Source organism: Lontra canadensis, unplaced genomic scaffold (assembly GCF_010015895.1).
Source record: "Lontra canadensis isolate GAN:19392208 unplaced genomic scaffold, GSC_riverotter_1.0 scaffold15, whole genome shotgun sequence".
NCBI classification, from domain to species: domain Eukaryota; kingdom Metazoa; phylum Chordata; class Mammalia; order Carnivora; family Mustelidae; genus Lontra; species Lontra canadensis.
The window spans coordinates 13859406-13876488 of NW_022631009.1; the positions used below are offsets into that span (position 1 = coordinate 13859406).

At 36.1% G+C, this 17083-nt stretch overlaps 1 protein-coding gene across 3 annotated transcripts in view; it reads left to right on the top strand.

Annotated features, from left to right (window-relative positions):
* The window catches only part of ANGPT1 (angiopoietin 1), a 245133-nt gene that overhangs the window by 206976 nt on the left and 21074 nt on the right, over window positions 1-17083 (top strand). For all 3 annotated transcript variants that reach the window (XM_032858474.1, XM_032858472.1, XM_032858473.1), the window contains one exon: window positions 4387-4553. In XM_032858474.1, coding sequence (XP_032714365.1) covers window positions 4387-4553 — 167 coding nt within the window. The remainder of the gene's footprint in view (window positions 1-4386; window positions 4554-17083) is intronic.

Below are 17083 nucleotides of genomic sequence, written 5' to 3' on the forward strand. Positions count from 1 at the left end.
GTAAGATTTCAAAAATTACCCCTTTTGTAGACCTAAAACTTATGAGATATAGAAAGAAAGAGATTAAAAGAAATAGGACCAAGAGAGAGTTGGAAGACACAGCTTCTCCCTGGCCTTAGGAAGCAGAAGCAAGAATAAAAAGTAGTCTACACGTTGGTTTATGGCACAGTTCAGCCCCACCATCAACAAGCTGGTTTTAATTTCTTATTTAATAATTAGCTTCTTGGGTTAAAATGACAGTGCTTATTTATGTAAAGCCACACTCAACTTGTCATAAGAATACATTAGTTCCTAGTATCTGAAAGCCTTTTAAATAATTGTTTCAGTATCCCCTTATTAATTTTCAGGCTAAGACATGATCCTGGACTATTTTTGTTCCCTTTCTCATACAGAGTAGAAAGAAACCTGCTTCTCCTCAGATAGCTCACATGGTGGGAGAGAGGCAAGTAAACAGAAAATTGCTGTGTCTTTGTGGTATGGCCTTTAACTATAATAACAATGACATTATTGTTGTTCTCCTGTACCAGCATTGAGCTAAATACTTTAAGTATCTTATTTCTTTCTCACAGCACTATTTTTGGAAATGACATTTTTAATCCCTGTTTCGCAGACAAGGAAACTGAGGCTAAGAAGTAATATCGGAGGTCCCACAGCAAACATGGGGCAGAGTAAGGCTTCAAATTGGAGCAGAGATAGGGAGTAGAAGTTAGTTAATCAAAGCTAAGCCTTCGTTCCTAGGCATTGGATTGGTAGTGCGCCTGATAACTCTCTAGTAGGCAGTTTACTAACGTGGGAACCATTTTCCCTTCTTTGACTTATTTTTCATGTCTATGATGAAACAGTTGGTTCTGCATGGCTGCACTTAGCTTTTAGAAAGCTTCCTCTACCCGATCTCTCTAACAGCCATTTCGATTCATCATAGCCACACATTTTGTTCCCATAATAGAGCAAGTTTAGACAGTTTTTCTGGGAAGGTGCATGAAATAGAATTTTTATTTCTAAAATCAAATTCTGTTGCTCTCTTTTCAGTTGTGTCTTCCTCTTTTTTCACTCGGGAAAAAGAAACTGTTTAGGAAGGGATGGTAATCTCCACGTAGGGGGAGGTAGAAGCCTGCATGCCAAGGCTGGGGATGGAGGCTCTCATAAGAATGACACTAGTGTTTGTACGTTTCTGACGCTCACTAGAGATCACTGCCTTTTTCCCTGGGGAAGCTGGACAGTTTTACCCATGCAGAGCTTTCAGCAACACGGAAATAATGTGGCCTAAAACTTAACACTTCATCATTCCCAGCTTCCTTAGTCACATTTAGTTTAATTGCTGATCCCATCTAACTATACACAAGAGGGAATCCTCCAATGGCTAGAGGGAAAGTTTTGACACGTCTGAACTGAGAAGAAAATGCAAAGAAAATCCCAGCAGCCCTCTTTTTCTTCCCAGTGGCGGCTGCAACTGAGAATGTGCTAATTTTTTGAATTTCAGTGCCCTGTAACTTTCTGTTTTGCTTATTCATTGGAGAAGGTAAGCTTCACTCTTCTTTTTGGTATGTAGCACTGCTGCCACGAAAATGTGTAAAATTCTTAGCACATCCTAAATTGCTCTAATATTCCCTGCCACCGTGGAACTTTGGCAAAGTATGGCTTGTGCATCTTAGGAACAGAGAAGCAAGGGAACACTGGAACACTGACTTCTATGGGCCCCATATCTTTGTTCTGAGCTACAAGTAGATGGACTTCAGGGGAGCATATACCCAGTACAGTCTGGATGAAGGATTTGAGTTAATTAAAAACTAAGTTAAATTGGGGAATAGCTTTATTTTTTTAAGATTTTGTTTGTCAGAGAAAGAGAGAGAAAGAATACAAGCAGGGGGAGCAGCAGGCAGAGGAAGAAGCGGACTCCCAGTTGAGCAGGGAGTCTGATGTGAGACTTGATCCCAGGACCTTGGGATCATGACCTGAACCAAAGGCAGATGCTTAACTGACTGAGCCACCCAGGCATCCTGGGGGAAAACTTTAAAAGTGTGCTTACATATACTAATGCATTTCATTTTAACTTTAAGTATACAATTATATCTTCATTTGCCCATTTTTTAAAATGTAAGGCCAAAGCCTGGAATTCTGGGTCAGTGGTTCTTTCTTAGAAATTTCCCATAATTAAATGCATCAAACTCCTACTTTCTGATTTCTTTCTTTCTTGTTTTTTAACGGAGCAAGTAAGACACACAGAAAGCAATGTAAGTTAAAATCCTCTTATGTTTTATTACTTTTCCAGTCTTTTAGAGTTGTTGACACAAACATAATTCAAAACCATTTTTTAGTTATTTGCTTTTATTGAGCAAGCCTAATGTTTAAGTTTCATCAAAAGCAAAACAGAACAAAACAAATGATTTTTCCCCACTAATATTGAACTTATTTACATAAAACTGTGAGACTTATCATTACAGTAACAGAACTGATGTAAACAGTTTGGGGACCCAACACAGTGGACATTTAATAACTCGGTTGGCAGAGACAGTAATATACAAATGTATTTAAAGCATTTAGTTTACTCTAGGCATCAATATATTTTAAAGAAGGAGTGGAGAACACTGACTCATGTGTTAGGTTTGTTAAAGGGGAGAGTGGTTAAGAATTCTTCTGCTGTAGGGGTGCCTGGGTGCTCAGTCAGTTAAGTGTCTGACTCTTGGTTTTGGCTCAGGTCTTGATCCCAGAGTCCTGCTGATCGTGGGCTCCATGGTGATCATGGAATTTAGGCTCCTTGCTGATCATGGAATTTGCTTGAGATTCTCTCCATTGCCCTCTGCCCCTCCCCTTCTCTCTAAAATAAAATAAATAATTTTTAAAAGACTACTTCTACTGTAGTTATAATTATATAAAGTTGATGTACTTTAAAATTAAAAAAATAAAAACATGGTTTCCAAATTCTATCATCTATGTTGAGAAAAGGAGAAGTGCTATGGTTATCTTAGTACTACCCTCTTATTTCTTAGAATGGGTAAAGTAAAACCTTTTTAAATGAATACCTCAGTTAACAGAATCAGTTTCTTTCTGAAATGTCTGAGTATTTCCTCGGATGCTGGAGGTGTTCCTTCTAAATATTAACGCATATAGGGACAAACAGGGAGTTTGTTTGCAGGCAGTGGGGCTGGGTCTTCAAATACCTTGATTCAGTGTGGAGCCAGGATTTTTTTTTTTTCCCCACCCAGAGGTCCAGTGATTATGATTCAGTGGGCACTTTAAAACACCTCCCTGAGACTCAGCCAAATTACTTACAACAAGAATTATGTTTTAAGGTTACTTCTCTGAATGTCACTATAAAGTGCTGTAGTATTTTCTTCCTCCCTTCCTTCCTCCCTCCCTCCCTTCTTTCCTTTCTTCCTTCAAATGTCAGTGAAGCATATGGAATACCCAGCATATGCCAGCAGTCCACTAGTCACAAATACAGCACACCTTCTATCCTCAAGGAGCTCACAGTTTGGTCGACAAGACAAACATGTAGTTCAAGAATTATATTCAATTTCAGGCATTACCAAGGAATACTTTTGGGGATTCAGAAACTGAATACCCAAATCTAGAATGCCAGCAGTTTCCTAGGTTCCTAGTTTTCCTACTACTAACATAACCATTAAGAATTGGCTTTTCTTTGGGGACCACTTCTTTCCCTCACAAAGAAACAGTTTTTGAACACTTCAGAACCATGATTGGGATTCCCCTGTGGAGAACAAAAGCCGTGTTAAGAGGCAGGGGCCAAGCAGCCAGGGAGGTCCACTCACTAGCTCTTACATGTCAACCTTCTGCCTCAAGACCCAAATCCATGCCAGTAAAGCGTTTAAATGACTCTAGTCCTGGGTTTACAGGTTTGCTTATTAATATTTAAAAATGAAAATATTAAAGTTAGAAAAGTCAAGGGTCTAGTAATATATGTTTAAGTTATTATCTAAGTATAATTTGACTCCTGAATAATAATAGCAACAAAAGAAACTATAATAATATTTGTTAAATAACTTATCTGGTAATACCCTGATAATATTCATTGAAAACATTTAAGTGATGTTCAAAATATTCCATTAACTAGTGTTTTAGAAACATTTTCAAAAGCAAGCTGTGACTGAGAAGTGTTTACTGGTCAAACTTCTTAATTAGATTCATTTAATCTGAAATCATCTTACCTACACAAATTTGATTATCAGCCTTTTACTGTAATAAGAATTCACAGGGCCCAGTGGAGGGAAACATAACAGAAAAGTATTGAGTCAGTAATTGGAAAAAAAGTGTGTAAAATGTGAAAAATGGTCTTCACTGTTAAAGAAGGTTGTATTATTTTTTAACAATGAAGTTAATACTGAACCTGATAAGAGGTAACAACCATATCTCTATCTCCTTTTGTAGGGCTTTGGAAATCCCTCTGGTGAATATTGGCTGGGGAACGAGTTTATTTTTGCCATAACCAGTCAGAGACAGTACACACTAAGAATTGAGTTAATGGACTGGGAAGGAAACCGAGCCTATTCACAATATGACAGATTCCACATAGGAAACGAAAAGCAAAACTACAGGTAAGTCCTCCTTCCATACAGGGCTCAACTCCCTTGGACTTCACCACCTACCAGTTACAGTGGAAATGTATGAAAGACAGAAATGATACAAATCATGCTTCAAGATGAAAATTAGGCTGTCTAGGCCTATGGTAGTGATACAGAAAACTCAGTAAAGACTTCTTAAAAGCGTTAAATTTCAGTTTTCACAGATGGGTTGTTTTGATGTTGGCTTAGCTTCTAGAGGATGAGGAATTGAGTCCAGCACAATATTATTGTTGTCGTAAGTTCTTATTGTTGTTACTGTGATGAGATCGGTGCTGTGAATTCACATGTACAAAATTGTTGACAGAGAACTGACTCAGACTCAGTGGCTTGAAAAAAGCACCCCTTTCTATCAAAAGAATTTCTACTGACACTTTATTTACCTTTCTTAAATTATTATTTTTTCACATTATTTTGAAAGTGACAAAGGAGAGGTAAAATGTTATGTTTTTATATGACTTCCATAAAAGATAAGGTGGAGCATAATTTAGAATTTTTTGGCAAATAATGTGAAGGCAAAATAAATTCAAATAATAGCATGAACATGCATGATATAACATTGTAGATGTACAAACAAACTATATACTTTCCTATTAACATCTATGATTTTTTTTCAATGACAAGTTTGTACACTAGGAAAAAAAATTTTTTTTAAATGGCTAAGCAAGTAATGTGGTATGGTAAATTCATTCTCCAAACCCTTACTGTGTTAATTCTGTGTTCCAGGAACCCTACTAAGCACTGCTAATTTTGCAGTGGATGATGAGATCGCTAGTCTCCCAGACCTCACAGTCCAGCTTTGTAACTAACTAGGTCACTAAATAACTGGCTAGCGTTCCTTTAGGACAGGGAATATATTTCCATTACTTTTGTATCACTATCCATTAATGCAATACTTAAAGCAGGTCCTTAATAATTGTGTGTGACAATGTTTCATAATCAGTAAATTAATGTTGCAATGATTTCTAACTCTCCATATTGTAGCTACTCTACATCAGTCTTGCAAACATAATTGTGTAGATTAAAGAGTCGGTACATAGCTTCAAACAAAACGCAGTGACAGCAACCAAAGCTTCTGCTCCTTTTCCAATCTGTGTGGCCATCTTGTAGCTCACCTGTTTTTGCTGCTTATATCTTTTTGAGACATACTATTCTTGTAGCTTTTGAATCTACAACATTTTTCATGAACACATCTCATTTAATGGATTATGCATGGGATTGAATCCTTGGAGACATAAGAATCATTTTCTTAACAAACAGTGGTGATGTCACCAAAACAGAGGGATGAGAAATGGATCTAAAGAGTTTTCATCATCTCATGGGAGGTTAATGAGGGTGTACATAATGGCAACTCAAGAAACCAAAGAAGAGACATTTATAAAATGCAATGGGGTGTAAGAAGAAGTGTTTCCAAGGAGGTCAATATTTGGGGAGTTTTAGAACAAGAGAAACCACTGTAAAACATCAGGGGTACTCTTATGTAAATGTTTTGACCTGCAACTTGAAACTGTATGAAACTTGGCTAATGTCAGACAGCCTGACAATAGGACTAGCAAATAATTAGCTTAGTCTTTTTCTAGGCTTCTGAAGAATTTGCCTTGGTTCTTTTCCAAAATGTCTCTCAGTTCTTAGTAGGTAGATAGGTGTGCGTGTCTGTGTGTCTATGTGCACACCTGCACACATGTGTTTGTGAGGCTGGGGTGGTATTAAGACAAAGAGTGCGTGGGCAGGTTTAAGAAGATGGTCAGAGTCCAAAGTAGGCTTCAGGGTGCATGGATGAATATCATTCTGGCATCTGTGTGAGGAAGGAGCACTTACTTCCTCTTAGAATGCCCCCTACCCACACTGAGCATTTCCTGTTCCTTCACTGTATGATTCTGAACTTCAATCATCTGATGCAGATCTGATTGGAAAGCAACTCTTCCCAGAAAGAGTGAGCCATACACTCTAAGACCCCCACGTTTCTTTTTTAAGAGAATTGTGAACCTTGAGAGTCAGGGTTATAAATCCAGAAGGCACTTAATACTTTTAATTCCAATCCTCTGGGTTCTCAAGAAAAGAAAGCTGAGATCCAGAAATAGGCAACAGTTTTCCCAAGGAAGGAGAAGGACTTAAATCGGGAATGTTTGACTCCTACCTAGTTTGGTGTGGTTCCTCCTCTGTAATGCTGCTGTAATAAAGTTGGTGGCTCTGGCTCTCTGTCTTGCCAGGACCCAGCAGAAAATAGGTCTGTAATCATCACCTCTTCATGAAATTAAGTATAAGATTCATGTTGGCATCAAATGGGAAATTAGAACTCATTAAAACATAATGCCTGTTCTGGTGAGAACTTAGTGAAAATAAGCACACTGTAAAACAGTCTTATTCACTCTTTCAAAGAAAATGAAACAGAAGCTTGAAAAGGGAGTATACCCTTGTGACTTCCCTCCCCACCTATATCATCACTCACTCAAGCCAGGAACACTAAGCATGGCCTGAGTTAGATGTCCAGATGTCCAGCTTTGCCACTGATTTTCCCCCACTTATTTCTCTTCCTTCTGAATGAAAAGGGAATGTCTCATTGTGATAATTCATTAAAAGGATAAGTACTAGCATTTGTATAGTGTCTTATAATTTATGAAGTGGTTTTTAACACATTAGGCATTCAATCTTCACAATGAATTTTTGAGGTAGTTCTCACCAGACACATTTTGAATATAAAGAAACTGTGGTTTTGGTCATCTCACCTGCTCAGATTCAAGTAAATTTCAACTAAAAGCAGAGCTATGGAATTCATGTTATGTTTTAGGTTTTGTTTTATATTTTTCAATTTTCTGTATTTTTTCCTCTTCCAAATTAAATTCAGATGGTTTTTAGAGAGGTTTTTTGGTGTTTTGTTTTGTTTTGTTAAGTATTCTGTCTTAACAGAAATTTTATTTTGGAAACCCTTATTATAGCTGTGGTCATAATATATAAATCTAATTTTAAAAAAACTTTCTCATGCTCTGGACACATATTGATAAAAGTAAGGGTTGTTGAATAGATAGATAAGCTTACAAATGTACATAGAATATATATATTTTCCTTTTATCCTCCAAGGAAACCCCAGATGATTTTCTCAGATAGAAAATAAAATCTATGGAACCCAGGAGAATACAAATAAGAAAAAAAATAATGTGAGAATGTCATGATAAACACATCATGTAAGATAACACACAATTAATGTGAAATTATTAAATACTTCTTCTAGAGAGGTAGTATTTTTCAGGTCCTCATCATCTAACACCCAAACTATTGTATAGCTTTCCTGACTCCAATCTTGATGCTCTCAAATATATCATCCACACTGTTGTTGGGATGGTTTTTCTAAAAGATAATCTGACTTTGGTCTCCGCTCTTATTCATCTATTTCAACAATGTTCAACTATCTATAGGTTGGGGTGCCTTGGTTGCTCAGTCAGTTAAGCATCCAAGTCTTGATTTTGGCTCAGGTGATTATCTCAGGTTGATGATATTGAGCCCCATATGGGTGTGGAGCCTGCTTAAGATTCTCTCTCTCTCCCTCTCCCTCTGGCCCTCCTCCCCAAATCACCCTTTCTTAAAAAAAAAAAAAAAAAGAAGAAAAAAAAGCAACTATAGATTAAAGTCTGTCACTTGAAAGTCTTTATGACCTGACCCTACCTATGTGTTCAGCTATTACTAATATACTCTCCCACAACCTCACCTAACTAAATACCCCCTCATTATTATGTTCTAGAAACTACTTGCAATTTCTCTAAACCTTCTGTAACTTTATTATATCTATAGCCCTCACATAAACTCAACTTTGGATACAACTTCTAAATCTTTAAGGCTCTCCTTTATTCCAAGAAGTTTTTCCCAGTACATATTATGGTATGTGTTGTGATGTGTGCTGTGTCTCCCTTCAGAACAAGAGCCCTCCTTCTCTCACCTTCTGGAAATATTGCTGTATTACAGCTTGTAGCTGAGGTCCCCTGCCTGAGCATTGCCTGTGGCTGGGGAAAGTCACATCACCCAAAGTCATTCTTCCTTCCTGCAGACACATTGTATCCAGTGACTAGTCTAAGATAGGAGTATATAATGGACCCCTTGCCCCAATTTGGGACAATTCTGAAGGGCCATCCCAGCTCCAGAATTCCACATGGGATTAGCTGAGGTCTTTACCGTAACTGTGTGTGAACCCATCTCTCTCTGTTCAGTACTGCTTTCCTCACTCTGCCGTGGGGATTGATCCTGAGAGCCCTCCCCTATAAATCTCCATATACTGATTTCCCAGAGAAATGCATCACCCTCACTGTCAGGCCAGTTTGGATGTTTTATGCTCCCCAGAGGTCCACAGCAGTCTGTGGATAATTATCTAGTACCCACATTCTATTACAAGTCATTAATAAGTATTTATTAAATAACTGTGTGTGTTGCCCTTTTCTTCTACTACTAAGCTTCTCAAGTTTATGAACCATTTTTAATCAAAACTCAAGATATATACCTAAGTTAGCCAAAATATTAAGTAACAGTTAATACCTAATATTCAGTGAGCACATGAATGCACCAGATACCTTGTTTTCATATGAGAAAACAGGCATGGTACAAGGTCATGGGTACTAATACAAGTAGAAGTTATTTGAGCTTTCATCTCATGACTGCCCATCATTTGACTATCCCTCAATAAAGGGAAATCCAGAAGTTACTTTCTAAAATTAAGTATATTCAAAGCACATATTCTAACAGATAAAATTTGTTTCTTCTGATCCTGTCTTTAATAATTTGAATGTCCATGGGCATTATCGTATCTCTCGTTCTCAATTTTCTGTCCTATAAATAATTTATAAAAGTTCCTTATAGTTCAAAAATTATTTTCTAGAATAGAATTACCTTTACGTATATATTCCTTTTTATTTTATGCCCCTTTCTTTCTTTGATAAGTGATTAAATTTTGATCTCTCTAATAAATACTTTGGTAAGACAAAGTATCAGTCTCCTGAGAACATCAGTTTAGGGCTTACAGTGACCTATTACTTCTATGAAAACTTTTTGGTCCTGATAATCAGAGTTAAAATGCAAATACACAACCACAACCACCACCACAATAAATGCTTAAAAAAACAGATTAATTGTGAGTTTGGGGGAGATGCTATGAAATACTGGAAAGTGCTTTGGAATAGGAATCTGAAGTGTGGAATTATTAAATAGTAAAATATGTCTTCAAAATCCATAAAACCACGTTGGTTGTATCAGTGTTCAGAAAAACAGAACCATGATCAGCGTTATGAAAATAAGAGATTTGTTATACAGACTACACCTTACATAACTGTGAGCTGAGCTGGGGAAGTAAAGGTCTGGAAGGTGAAGGTGGAAAATCAAAAAAAATTCCGTAACATAAATGCTTGAAACCCAGCATGGCAGTAGACCAGTTGGAGCTTGCAGGGAAATCCAAGAAACCAAGCATGTCCAGACATCAGAGGAGGACCACAAAGTGGGGGACCTAAGGAAAGATGTTACTTCTGTGTAGCTATGTTAACCAATGAAGCATCTGGTGGGTCTGAAGCCACTGACAGCATGGGAAGGCAAACCGGATGCAGGGTGGAAAAGGTGAAGCTGAGAACTGCCACGCAATTTTGCCATGTCTACTGATAGTCTGAGTTGGGATGCTGCTTCACTTCCACCTTCCGGATCTCACACAAAGTCCTCTTTGACTCACTCTAACTTGGAACCATGCAAGGAAGGAAATTCTGGGGAACATAGTTCCCAGATTAATCAAGTTGACAGTAGCACAATCTAGCTAAACCTTGGGTAAATCACCTATTACTTTTATAACTCAGTTTTCTCATCTTTAAGAGAGAATAATGCCCTCTCTTCTATCATCCTCACCACTTAGTTACAAGGATCCAATCAGAAAATGTATGTAAATATACTTTGTATTGTATGTAAATATACTTTGTATTGTACAAATACACTAATTTGTATTGCAATAACTGTATTGCACCTATGAAAAGTATTTACGTATTTTTAATTCAATTTTCATCATACCCAAGAAATTTTTTACTGGTTTCAATAAAACATTTTAATTATATTTCTATATTGAAATCTAAACCCCATTGTCCCAGAAGGCTTTTACTGACTGGTATTTTGGTCTGTTTATTAATTTGGCTTCAGACACAGTCCAGGTTCACTCATTATATCTGTGATCTCTTTAGTCACCTTTTATCTAAAATAGTCTACCACATAACTACCATAAATATTTTTAAACAGTCCAGGTCAGTTTTCCTCAAAAATGTCCCTTCTCAAACTATCTTACTATTCTTTCCCGATGAGATTGACATTAAATCTTTTTGACAAGAATGCTGTATAAATGGTATTGTACTTGCCATTTTATCGCATCCAAAGGCACAAAGAATCAAGTTGTCCCATTATTGGTTGGACTAAATTTAATTCACTTAAGGTTTTGTTTTTATTTTTGCAATGGAATATTTAATCTTATAAAGAAAATTCTTGCAAAATATCATAACGTATAAAACCCATACATCTTATCTATTTTGGTTGAAGTGATTGTGGGGACCTACTACAATATCTCTTTGGACTTTTCATTCCTAACACCTAAGACATTTTTATAGCATAGTTTAAAAAATGTTGTATTGTATTATTATAGCTAAAAGAAAGATTGGATAAAATTTAGTTGTACTACTTTAACGTAGAAAAAAGAAAAAAAATATGAAAACTTTTCAGCCTCATTAGAAAGGCATAGTTTATTGAATGAACATGTTTTATTAGATAGGGGGTTTTGCATGTTATTTTTTTCTTTTTTTCCCCTTTTGCATGTTAATTTTTTTCTATTCTTGGTTATACTTTGTTCCCTAAAGTTAATTCCTTTATTTTTATGGTATTAGCTAGATTAGTAAATCCTTTATCACACATAGTATAATGACAAGCTTAAAGGTAGTCCCTCTGAACCAACAAGAAAATCTCTCAGTAAACTATGAATTGTAACCTTTAAATATTTATAATGTACATCTTATCATTATAATCTTACCACAATATTGATGCACAATTTGGAAATACTCTTCATATTTTATTATCTCCATATTATTTCTTGGGGAGGAATGATACCATCAGGGCAGAACTGATTGTGGCTATGTTAAAGCCTTGTTCTGAAGAGATTCCACATGAAAACATGAATAGAATGTTTGAATCACATTTTTAAAAAAACTGAAAATAACTTAGCCAAGAAATATCTTCTTAGCCATTAAATATCTAAATATTTAAATAATATTAAATAAATACTTCTTCAAAAGTTAACAAAGTATACATTTGGCCAACATCTTTATTGGGAAAGAGTTTGATGTAATGGGTAAAACCTTGTATTGGGAATCAAGAGCCATGAATTCTAAACTTGGATCTGTAGTTATTTTCTGAATGACCTTGGACAAGTTACTTCACTTTTCCATCTTAGGTCCTCAGAAGCAAAATGAGAAAATAAGGATGAACTCTTTCCAATTCCAAAACCTTTTTTTATTTGTTTTCTCAATCACTGAAGTACTCCCATGTTATGTATGCGTTTCAAAGACAAAGCAAATTAGTGTAGATTGAAAAGAATTCTCTTGAGTCTCCCACATAAATTTAAGCCTTGCATTTTTGTAGGTATTGCAGAACTTATTTTATTCTTTTTAGTGAAATGCTTTTCATTCCTGTGATCCTCTGGGCCGAATAGTCCTGGATAGAACCAGTAGCAGATGTGCTGAAATACTAAGAGGAAAGTTACTTTTTATAGCAGTTCTGGACTGATCAAGGTAGAAAAAAAATATATAAGGAATCCCCTGGCAGTTTCTACCCTCTTGAATTTTTAGCCTGGATCGCAAACTCAAGGTTTTAAGTGGTTTTATTTGTATTTTCAAATAATTTCTCCAATATGGGAATTATATTACTTTATTTAGACTATGATTTTTGTTGAGTCCTTTAGTTTTTTGGATTATTGGTTGGATGAGATTTATCTCCCTGATCTATTCAACTCCAATCTCTTCTATTTTTTTTTATTTACCTGCAAATGATATGCAAGAATTTCTGTATTGTATGATGTCAAGCAAATGAAATTAAATATTAATAAAATAGACAATAAACCTTGTTCCCTAGGCCAACTGATCTTGGAAAAGGATGCTATGTTGTCACTGGTAAGTAGTCTGTGGGCTCTGAGAACTAGTTTCTCTGCCTACAATTTTGATAGCTGCCACTAGGTGACAGTAAACCTTGATTTTATAGAACTCATCTTGGATGAATAACAAACTGAGGGCTTAATGAAAATTACAAGATTTATTTAATTATACTTTTTGAATAGAAAATTCAAAATTGTCACAATGACAATATGAAATATTTATTACCCTCTAATTTATACAATAATTTTTCTTTCTAAATGACTTACTTCTTTTTCAAGAGCCTTTACCCATTTCAACCATAAACATCTTAAAACCATTTTTTAAAAAATTATGCCAAGTATCAGTATCAAAATTAAATGCATCAACTACAAATCCCATGTTAGTAGTAGCATCATAACATTCAACTTTAATGTTAAATATTTAGCCAAATATTTAAAATATTTGCAAAGTGCTTAGATTTGCCTCTTGGTGCTAACATCACAAATGCCAGTGTTGATGCTGGTCTGTTTATTCTAGTGAAAGAGTCAAAAGTGCTTTTTTCTTATGTGGCTCAGTTAGGAGTTCAACTAAACAGCTATATATAAATGATTTTAATTTTATTCATTTTTAGGCCGTCAATGAAAAACAATTTCCTTTCCCTTGCATAACCTTATAATCAATGGTAGAGAGAATTTTCTAAATACGAAGATCAGAAGTCATTATATAAAAATTTGGAGGTCACATTATTGTTATAAACTAATTATTTAATGAACTCTGCTTTAAAATAATAGATGCAATTAAAGATCCAGTGAATAGTTTATACCTATTTATAATCTGATTCTTAAAGTATACCTGTATCCTTAGCAGAAGAATTACCTCTGAATGTTGTATGCTTCTTTGACATCTCCTAATCTAGAAGATATGCTGACTGTAAGAAACATTAATTTAGTATTTCCTTGACTTGTTAAAAAACAATAATTTTAGGGGCACGTGGGTGGCTCAGTCAGAAGAATCTGACTCTTGATTTTGGCTCAGGTCATGATCTCAGGGTGCTAAGATGGAGCTATGCGTCAGGTTCCGTGCTCCGCACAGAGTCTGGTTGGAATTGTCTCTCTCCCTTTCCCTCTGCCCCTCCCACTGCTCTCTCTCTCTCTGTCTCAAATAAATAAATAAATAAATAAATCTTTTGAAAAAATAAAAATATAACAATTTCAAACATGCAGTTGTCTAATATCCATAATTATTTTATTTCTTAAGCAGATATGGTTTTGCTTTAACCTACATAACTTCACTAAAACTACTTTCTTAAAAGTTGTTATAATTATTTTGAAATCAGGGTCTGCATTTGTTTGTTTGTCCAGCCAGCTAGCCATGAAATATTTATCATGTTGCCAATATTTCCCGAATACGATTCAGCTGTTTCCATATGTCAGTGTCCATATAGTCAATTTGGGTGTTTGTTTAAAGTGCAGATATCTGGGTTCCATATCCAGAGATTCTGATCTTAGGATAGAACCTAGGTCTCAGTTCTACCAACTACACCCAGGTGATGTTGATGCAGAACTAACACTTTCATGACTCTAAAAGGAGATCCCATGCTTTCTGGTTCTGTGATGCTAATAGTTTAGAAGACAGAAGAAAACATGACGTAGTTGACTTAAAACAAAAGTTGCAGCTTTGGTATGTTTTGGTATGTATTTTTTTTTAAATCAAAGAATTGTGGACCTTTTAAAAAAATGATGGCACTATGGATCCTCTCCCCAGAATAACTGAAAAAAAAAAAAAAACCACTAAATTTTGCTTATATTTCTGTGTGATTCAGCTCCACATCCAAAGTCTTGTATAAGAACACTTAGAATTGGGGCGCCTGGGTGGCTCAGTGGGTTAAGCCTCTGCCTTCAGCTCAGGTCATGATCTCAGGGTCCTGGGATGGAGCCCCGCATCGGGCTCTCTGCTCAGCGGGGAGCCTGCTTCCCCCTCTCTCTGCCTGCCTCTCTGCCTACTTGTGATCTCTCTCTCTCTGTGTCAAATAGATAAATAAAATCTTAAAAAAAAAAAAAAAACAACGCTTAGAATTAGGCTCTAGTGGTCAGTAAAGAAAAGTGGTCTATTCAGCTGGGGTCGAGGATGGATGGTATACACTGGAGGAGATTGAAGGGGACCAGAAAGACCATAGAGGAAATCCTTGGGGATTTGTGAAATATGACTGGGTGCTCCTGAGGCAAGTATGGAGGATGATGGCAGAAGGAGAAAAGTCTTGAGATTCCAGCAATGAGGAGCAAGGTGGACTTGCAGAAGTGGAAGAAGGAAGTGCCTTGTTAGACAATAGCAAGTAAACTGTATGTGAGAGTTCACTGTGCTACAGAAAACAGAGGGCCATGTTCCATGATAAGGAGCTTGGACACTAACTTACACTAATTTTGAAGAGCAATAAGCACAGTGATGATTTTGGTCAACTGAAGAATCTGCTTATGCACACTAGAGCCTTATTTGCAGAACTTATAGCAACACATTATCCAAGTACAACAAGAGAAAGTATTTCCTTTTTGGGGGGGGGGGAACCCTCAGACAATGCCTCTCAATGGTTTTCAACATTCTACTCACCCTTTCCCCTCTTTCTGTCTTCCCCTAGGGGATGCTGGAAAGAAAATTTCTTGCTGCTCTTTAAACAGAAATTAAAATGAGAACAGATCTACCTCCCTTGAACTTGCTTATACTAAAAAAGATCACCAATTTCAATCACAAGTTTAACAAGGTCTTGACTTAATTTTTGGTAAAAAAGCAAACCAATAAACTCTCTGAAATGGCCATAGACCTGGTCTTTTAGGCACCAGAATGGTGTCTAGTCAGTGAGCCACTCACTTGGAGCTGACTCTGTCAGCCACACGTGACACCAAGGGAATTGAAATATGTTTAAGGGACCTTTTGTATTTTTTATAGAGGTCTTGGTTCCATGTAATTCATCTTGGCACTCATTTTTTTTTATGTATTCTTAGAAAAGGGGATGAATACTAGAAGACTTTATTTTATTTAGAACTAAAACTAGGGAATTAGTACAATGTGTATTTCTAAACTTTAAGGAAGTATGGTTTCATTATCACAGATCTCATGAAAGTTATTTTATATGCACAGAATAGAGTGTACTCTCAGCGTTATGCAAAGGCATAGAAATAATAGTATGTGAATTCTCTGTTTTCTTTAGAGGAAGAATTTCTCATGAGCTTTGAACACAGGCAGTCTTCACATCATTGAGAAACACTGAAAACTGTATTTTACTTGAGTTTGAAACAGGGATAGCTGGTAGCAATGTTTCCAGTGTCAAGAGCTTGAGACCTGGGTGATTGATAAACTCAATTTTACAAAGTCCTACATTACGTTAATATTTCTAAATTAAGGGAGAGACAATTTTCTGAAGTTTCTCGCATTTGAGCTGCATTTTCTGTAACTGGAAATTTATCTTTCTCAATCAGCACAGATTCCCAAGACCATCACTATCTCAAGCATTTTTCACACTTGTACATCATCCACTAAACATGTTCAAAAATGAGTAACATTGGGGCACCTAGGTGGCTCAGTGGGTTAAAGCCTCTGCCTTCGGCTCACGTCATGATCTCAGGGTCCTGGGATCGAGCCCTGCGTCAGGCTCTCTGCTCAGCAGGGACCCTGCTTTCCCTTTTCTCTCTCTGCCTGCCTCTCTGCCTACTTGTGATCTCTGTCTGTCAAATAAATAAATAAAATCTTAAAAGAAATGAATAACATATCTACTTAGGGCATCTGAAGCTAAAAAGTAATTAAGATAATGCACTCCTTCTTAGCATAATGGCTAGTTCAATATATAGAAATTCTGCAGATTCCTCAATGATCCAATGTTGGCTGAGAACAAATGACACCAATTCAGGAAGAGAATGTGATGAAGAGACTTTTGGGAAGGAAGGATGGGATTTACAGGATGAGTTGCCTTGGGTGATCTTTTCAGGGATTTTTCCCAGTATCGATTATGGGTAAAGAAAGGGAAAAAAGATCACATGCTGGATTCAGCCAATAAAGTACCCTATTATATGGCAAGAGAAACAGGATTCTCAAAAGATTGGAATTTTAATTTATAAAGAATAAACATTTAAACTAAAAGATCATTATTCAGGCATCTGGGCTCAAAATAAGGTAGACCTTTCTGATGTCAAATCAGAAAAAAAATATCCATGGGGCTTGAATTATGAAACTCAATTATAAAGTTAAATTGGTATTACATATAAGCCATCTCTTGAGATGAGTAAAACTTAAATTCTAAACAATTTTAACTCTTAGTTCATAATTGACTCAGTAATATTTATTGAATGTCTGTTTTGTATAGAATATATGGAGTTTACAAAAATGACAAATGTG